The sequence below is a fragment of the Lineus longissimus genome, chromosome 5 (genome assembly GCF_910592395.1).
Source record: "Lineus longissimus chromosome 5, tnLinLong1.2, whole genome shotgun sequence".
Classification (NCBI taxonomy): Eukaryota; Metazoa; Nemertea; class Pilidiophora; order Heteronemertea; family Lineidae; genus Lineus; species Lineus longissimus.
The window spans coordinates 13,954,432-13,962,546 of NC_088312.1; the positions used below are offsets into that span (position 1 = coordinate 13,954,432).

At 43.9% G+C, this 8,115-nt stretch overlaps 1 protein-coding gene across 1 annotated transcript; it reads right to left on the minus strand.

Annotated features, from left to right (window-relative positions):
- Window positions 1-3,195: 3,195 nt before the first annotated feature.
- On the minus strand, window positions 3,196-4,119 carry LOC135488517 (uncharacterized). The gene has a single exon (XM_064773155.1). It carries the CDS (start codon window positions 4,117-4,119, stop codon window positions 3,196-3,198), a length of 924 nt encoding a protein of 307 aa, XP_064629225.1.
- Window positions 4,120-8,115: the final 3,996 nt, after the last annotated feature.

The following is an 8,115-nucleotide window of genomic DNA, read 5'->3' on the forward strand; positions in this document are numbered from 1 at the left end:
TCTGTCTTTCAACGTTCGATTGAATCTCTCCACTAGGGCCGCTTTGACTGTAGACGGAAAATAGTTTAATCCCACGCTTTTTTAAAAGGCTTTGTACAACACCATTGTAAAACTCACCGCCTTGATCCACTTGAATAAGTCGCGATTGGCGTTTTAGTCTTCTGAAAATATCCTCCAGGGTCGAAGCTACCTCGCGGCCAGTTTTTGTTTTCAAGGGTGCCGCAAAAGCAAACCGTGAAAATACATCGATTCCGGTCAACATATATTTATAATTCGAATTGCGAGCGGCTATTTTATCGAGCGAAACTAAGTCTAATTGCCACTGATCATCGATTCCCCTTGCAATGGAAACGCCATCTCACCTTTCGATGTAAGGTATAAGTGTCTTGTCCCCTCGACCAATCTTTAACATGATTTCTTGTAAATCAGGGTCGACGTTTTTTCGCTTCCCTATAAAGTCTCTCTAGCGAGGAAAAGGCCGCCGGCGAATTTACGGGCTCCGTGTAAATTTCCGTCAAGAAAAGATTAATACGATCTTTTTCGTCTTTGTTCGTTTCACCCATTATCACTCTTTTAAATAGTGTAAAAAACTTATCGATGGATCTCTAGTCCTTGCTTACGATAATGACCGCCTCATCTTCATTGTTCTCGTTTTCACTACCGCTGGAAGCACTTGTGTCTGCCACGCTGTCCGAATCAGGTTCCGACTTAAAAGGATATGTTTTTTGCGCTCTTTTTTTTGCTCCTAGCTTCTTCCTCGGTGTTTCCTCGATCGGGAATACGGGAAAGGCCAAGTAACGCCGCAGCATTTTCGGTTTTGTTAACGTATCCTCGCCAGCTTCGTACATCATGTAGAGTTGCATTAATAGTTTATCGCCGCCTTGGTTCAATTTGACCATGGACATCTTCCGTTTTCTTGTTGGTGTGTTTCTGGCTTGTACTTGCTTTCCCTTAGTTTGATTCTTAGTTCCTTTGGAAGTAGAGGGAATCACTTCGGGGCTGTCTTCGGTCCCATTGGTCTTAATCGTTGGTTTTTTGTTGATTTTTGTCATCTTGTTATCTTTTGTCTCCCAGGTCATCAGTTTTTTTCCGCAGGGAAAGGCGTTATGCAGGAGCTCTTTGAAGCGCATGAGCCCGCCTGATCTTGTTGTTTCTTAACGCGGCGTGTTTCTCGTTCGTTTTCCAATTTCTTATGACAAGAATTGCAACGTTCGGCGTCCAACTCGAAGTAACTTTCTTGCGGGTATGGCCGGTGACAGCATTTGCATTCGCGAAACGATCTCTGCTGACATTTATAACAAAACGGTTTGCCCTCTATTAGAAAGGAGTAAGAAGAGCACCAATTACACCTCTTTTTTACGTGTTCATAATCGGTGTCGGAATTGAAATGTTCCTCATCAGTCTCCGTGTGTTTTACTTTCGCTTTACGCTTCCCAACCTGTGGCGTTGCTTTTGCGCTGCTCGGCAGTTCTTTGGACATCTTGTCTTGTAATAGTATTTAAAACTAAGGTGGTCCTGAGGGAGGTTATATCCTGTACAGTTATAGACATCATTTCTCTTCTCACATGCTACTTTTCACTGTTTTTAATAGTGTCCTGTATGAAATCTAGCAGCTCTCTCGGACTTGCCTTGGCACTCTCCTTTAGGGCAATGTTGCACTCACCCCATGCTCCTGTGCAAATTTCGTGGTTTTTCCATTTGGCCAGGTGCCTTTGGTAAGCGGCTTTCAGGGCTTCTTGATACGAATACGTTACCGGATTTGGTCCGCTGCACTCGAAATCTTGACCACGTATTGCGAGACATACCATACAGATGTCTGTTGGCGTGTTCACCAAGTAGATACCGTGCATCTGAAGTGCTAGCATTTGCATTGTCTTCTCCGCCTCTGTCATCGCAAAATCGATGAGGAAATCTCTTGAGAAACAGCTTATTCTCCCAAGCTCGAATAAGGTTTCGACGAAGGGGAGGGACGAAAAAAGGCCTCGATCCGTTACGATTATTGTAGTGTTCTTTTCCCTCTTCTCCATCGCTAACTTGTTCAAAAGCTGAGGAACTGTCTCTCGGACGACTCTGTTGAGCGACTGCACAAAATGGATGTGGGCTAGGGGAGCCTCCATCAAGGGATTCTCGTAACACATTTTGAGCGGGTTGTGTCCCTGAAACGAGGTGAACTCGTCCAGGCATTCCCGTATGCTAACAATATTGAAGGGTAGATCGTCGCCGTGGAAGGTAGCCATTTCTTGTATTTGATCTATGATGGTTGTTTTGCCGGCTGCGATTATACCTTCGACCGTGAACATAAAGACATTTTCGGCAGGACGACTCATCCTTATATGAATAATATGCTTAATATATGTTTTTATGAATTATATGTTACAATGCGTGTGCTGGACTATAGAGACAGTCTTTGCTGTACAATGTAAAGTTTTTCTAGTAAATTCTCTTGTCACATGCTACTTATCACAATCTTCAATAGGCTCACAAGGGGATGGTGTAGCTTCAAACTCCTTTACAAAATCCTGTGGCTCCGTAGACACACTGTCTTCCCCGTCGAAAAAGTCTTGCTCGTGTTTTCTTTCCACACGAGCGCAACAAATAAGAGTGCAGTGAACGTCTTCCATGTCACTTTTCACAGACGGGCTAATCGTTTGCGTTGTGTCGCGCCGACTAGTACCAACTCGAAACGAGAGTCCCCTCGCTATGGGGAGATTCCTGCTCTTCGCTCTGTTCGCTTTCACTGCTTTCCTCGTATTTTCTTTTTCTTCCTCTCGTTTGGGGAGTCTTTTTAGCATCGCCGGCCTGAAAAAACTCATCCTCAGCATTTTGTTCTTCGTTTTGTCTACAACGAAGCTCTGCTCTTTGCCCCTTTCCTCTTCCATCGCCTTCTCCGTTTTGCTGTTCTGCTTTGAAAACCTTGTAACTGGCCTTCTTCAATTTCTCCACGTTCATCAAAAAATCTGCGATGTCTTCCCCAAGTAAACTGATGCACTTTTGACGATTATTCTTCAAATAGAGGTGAAACCAGGTGTCACCTTTAAATCTCCTCACATCAACGTTGCACCGTTTGCCGACTGCTATGGTGCAGCGTATGTTTTTTGTACTTCTAGTATTCTTTGTCGAACTCATGTTGCGGCGAGAAGCTTCTAATACACTTATGGATATTTGTCCTTGTCACAATGTGATTCCCTGACTTCTTTACTCGTTTTTGATGCGGTAGTGTCCAAAGGCGAATGTGTGAATGTTATCTTCGCACAGCCAGCGTTTCGTGTCCAATGGTGACAAAGCTTTTTTCTCTTGCGTTAATGTATAAAGCTTTAGTTTTTTCGACCTAATCGATTTAAAATTACACGTACTGGGTGCCGCTTGTGAAGATGTGTTCATGTATAGCGCATCTTCGTACTGCTCAAAGCCAATGCTTTGCATAATGCATCTGGGCAAACCCTTGGCCTTGCTGGTGACTGCCTCCGACCGATGTCTTGTGCTGTACATTTTGGCACGCAAACCAACAAAGTCCAAAATGGGATCGCACGCATCCTCTCGCTTGAAAGTACCTCGAACTTTTTTGTTCGTTTCGCAGAAGTAGGGCGAGTCTTTCGGATAATTAGACAGATCGAAATAGCGTCGGTTCGCGAAGAAGTCCTCGTCCACGTTCCCCTCATATTCTTCCAAGAAATACAGCAGGCTATCCGTGTCCGTCATCAACAGGTGGCACCGGTCCCCGTACAATGGCTTAATGAAGTCATAGTGCATTTTGTACAATTTGATTTTGCTTGTTTCGAGACATACCATTCCCGCTGTGATGGGACGATCCAGAAGTATGCTGCGGGGTTTCATTTGTATGCCTACCAGTTTCCTATTGTAAATGGTAACTGACTTAAAATTCGGTTTGCTCGTTTTTGTTAGGAATTTTCTCTTGTCCGACACTAGACTCATATTGATGTGCTTTGTTTTGTCTTGGAGGAATTTCCCGTAGCAAGAATTAATCGCTTTTTTCCAAAAGTCAGATTCGAAGGGATTGTTTGCCGCGGCCTTCCTCTGCTCCGTGCAGAAGCTGACGAAATCTTTCATCCAAGGCGACTGATCGAAAGCCAGAATCCTATGCACTTTGCTCAGCGTCATGCCCAGCTGAAGATAATATAGGTTTTTCAGATAGACAATGTAATTTGTTCTCGGTCCAAGATGAGGAATCAGTTTTTCTCCGGTGGCGGCACTTCGTATTTGTGAGGGATCCATTAGTTTTCCCGCCAAAACATGCATTAGTGGACTCCACTGCGAAGGGCATATGCACAGTTTCTCTGGCGCTAAAGGAAAGTCATTGTGCGAATCGTGTAGACAAGTAGATTCGAGGTCCACCTCCAGTATGTATCCTGTAGTGCTATCGTCTGACAAAGACAAAACATCAAATTCGTTCGGGTCGTCAACCTCGATCTAGCGATAGTTTCCGTGCGGTAAATCTTGACTGAGGGAGTAGCCGTAGAGATTCGTCGCGTCGAGGGCAAATATCTGCGCGCCACTCTTCTTGTCTGCTTCTCCTGAAAATACCCCCTTCTCTTCAACATCATCATCATCGTCAACAGATATGTGGGCCCGTCGTTGGAAAATGGAAGCGACACCTCCACGAATGCCTTTTTTGACAAACAGATATTGCTCCAGGTCTTCTATCAAGTCTATATGAACTCTTGTCATTTTGAGCAGGGCATCGAATGTCATGTGAGGGGCCGATATATATTTTACTGGATCTAATTGAAAATGTTTCATGGACATGGCACGAAATTTCTCAAAACAATCGGCTAGTAGTAAAACGTCTGTTTGGAGATAGACTACAAGATAATCACCAAGGGTCTTGCAGTTCATTGTTCGCCATACCTTTGTTGCATGCTCGTAATCCTCCGATGAAATGGGTTGTTTTTTCAGCGAATCGAAAAATGCCTCGACCGGCGGAAGCTGCCTCTCTTGAAGTTTTGATGGTCTGTCCAGATATTCGTAGCAAAAGACACCCTTGCGCAACAAAATATCGTACATTTCACTCGATCCTTTCACGTATTCGGAGAGGAGAGGAAATGCGCTCTGGTTCTGCTTCATCCCACTTTCCGGGTCTACAATAGTGCTAGTTTTGTTTTTCATCAATTCCACTAGATTTGCTAAAGACGAGGGCAAGAATTGAAAACTATCCAGGAAGACTAACGTTTGACAATATATGGCCAAGTAGTGCTCTGTGTTTTTTGGCAATATTCGAAACTTATTCGATTCTACATCTTGTTTTGCCAATTCCTCTACAAAAAGGTGATTGTCATATCTCGTGGCATTATGCGCCAAACAACTGATCTGTAATTCCCTTTCCGAAGCATAAGTCAAGTTGCAACGATTACAGAGCACGTATCGCATCCGATCCGCTTGCAAGTGACAATGGTCGATGCACTTTTTTACGCCTATAGTGAATTCAATGCCACACATCTCGCAATGCTGCTGCGAGACAAACTTCTTCCAATCACGCGAAGACATATGTTCAAGACCGTCTTTTGAACAATGTAAATCGATAATGTGCGCTTCCTCGATCTGTTCATTGAGCCATTCGAGAAATTTCTTTACACAATCGGAGCCCACGTAGGTGAAGAGGGAAGAATTGTAATCGGGATTGACGCAGCGACGTTTTCCCGCTACCGCGATGGGCATATGGCGGCTTGAACCATCACTCAGAGTTGATTCGCATGGCGTAAGACAAGTTTCAAAATCATATATTATCAGGTGCCGTCTCGCGCACATGGCTTTGAAATTGTCGAATTTCATTTGGCCTTTCCTCGGAAAGGTGTACACTTGGCCCGTATCTAGACAACACCTTTCATGAGCACGTTTTTTACTCTTTGAGGAATAGCAGGTCAAACACGATCTGCAAACGAATTTTTTCCCGTGGCGACCACTAGCCCCGTTGGCGATTAACCTACTCAGATTTGTGACCAGAAAAAATCTTGCCAGTACAACAAGTCAATATGCTTCTTTTCCGGAATTGATCTCCTGTTTGCTGAAAGATGCAGTACTTGCAACGGTACAGCATGACGTCCTGCTGTGCCAGCAACTTCATGACTCTCGTTCGAAAGCCAACGAAAAACGTTAATGGAGAGGTTGTTCCGTCGTTCGAAAGTGGAAATCTGACCAATGCTAGTTGGATAGGAAATATTACTCAAATCGAGCTTCGTACGTCTTTCCCATGAATTCATGTCAAATTGCCTGTCCGATATGATGCGACCTCCTGCCAGGCGTTCTGAGTGGGCCGCAATACAGAACAAAAAACATTTATCGTCATTTCCGTAATCAATGTTCGTCTGAATACAAGCGCGTTTATTTCTCACCGCCGAGGGTAAGAAAGGGTGTGGATGCGAAGTGCCACCCCTCAGGGGCTCAAACTGTGCCACCGTTAATCTCAACGCGTTCACATGTTCAAAAACCCAGCCCGAGCCTTCGTGTAGATAGGACTCGCATTTCGAGATGATTTCTTGAAAATCTGTCTGTAACAAGTCTTTTAATTGGCTCTTATAGAAAACTTGTTTTGTATTGGTGCAAAACCAGGGTTCCGATGTGCGTTTCTCATATTGTCCCTCGACAATGGATCCATCATCTGCCACGACATCGACTTCTTTGCTGAATAGAACTTGAACTTCAAAGTTCTTCGCGTCAGTTAGACTATCAAATTCCTGAGAAATGTGTTTATGAATAAGTCCGTTTGCCTCCCTGTGCAAAAACTTCAACAAATCATTTGCAACGTGTATATTTGTGTGTTCCCATTGCGTTCCCAGATTGCCTCGGAATGATTTTTTTAAACGAAATTCTGCTTCGAGCGCCATTATCAGAGAGAGAAAGAGGTCCTAAAATAGACCTCGAAAATCACTAATTTTCAAGCCGTCCTGCCGCAAACGGGTATGGTCTCCATCAACCTATATCACTTTAATTCCTTTTTGTGTTTGCAGATGGCCTGGTGATCACTTCGGGCAACTATTTCTGACTTTGTATGCAACAGACCTGCAAATAGGGCATTCGTTTTCGTGCAATGCTTTCAATAGATCTCCGTGGCAGCGCTCTGGTTTGCACCAACAGCCCAGAACTGCATGCGACAATTTGTGAATGTAACGGAGAAGATTTCTCCGCCGTATGCACTCGTTATAAAACCTCAAAGAGCGTTCTCGGCTGGTATTTTCGCCAATTATGTACGGATTCTGCCAGCGAATAGAATCCCTGATGGCTTGAAATAAGCGTTTCTGACGTTTGCGTTGTTCTTCTGCAGTCATATTCGTATTATTCGCAATATTAGCGCAATATCTCCGAATCTCCCAGATAATGCGTCAAGTTTCGTCCGATGTACACGTGTCGACGAGATGCTAACAGCCACTCTTCGAGATTTCGAAAGCCCATATTACTTAAATTGAGCGAAGAGATATTAATAACACGCCGCATGATGTTTGAATATAAAGCTTTGATGAAATCCGACGGATTTAGGCGTCTGGGCCTGGTTGTTCAAAAGCACAAAAGTCACGTTATCCTTAACGGTTACGTTAAGTATCCTTATAGACGTTATCTCTTTCAGTTAATCCCATTAGAATTTTCATGTTAAGACTTAACGGCGCCGTTAAAGCTAACGTGATTTTGAACAACCCAGCCCTGGTGTGCAAAAAGGACATTCGATTGCTTCTTGTTGGTTCAAATGATCACCTACGAAATGCAATTTTCTCTGAACTTCACCGTAGGCTCTTAAAAAGTTTCGAAATTCACGCAATTTGAATGAAATTCGGCGGCACTTGTCCAATCTTTGTATTTCTAGCCTATTCCTTCTGGTGAAATTAACAAGCAGTCCTACTGCACGAAGCGAATAGTAATATTCTTCGTTTGAATGGTGTTGGCGCGAAAAAGCATCTGTTAACTGTTCACTCATGCACAGCATATCTTGGGCTTGTTCTGAAGTCAGATCGATGCGGTTTTCCGCGTCGAAGTTAATAAGCGATATTTTTTGCAACCGTGCGTTGATGGGTGCTGATATGCGGAGGGTGAGGCGAACACTCAACCGATACGTGTAAACGTTAATTTCTTCTCCCTCTGTAATAGAGCCCTCACGTTCCATCTGTCGCT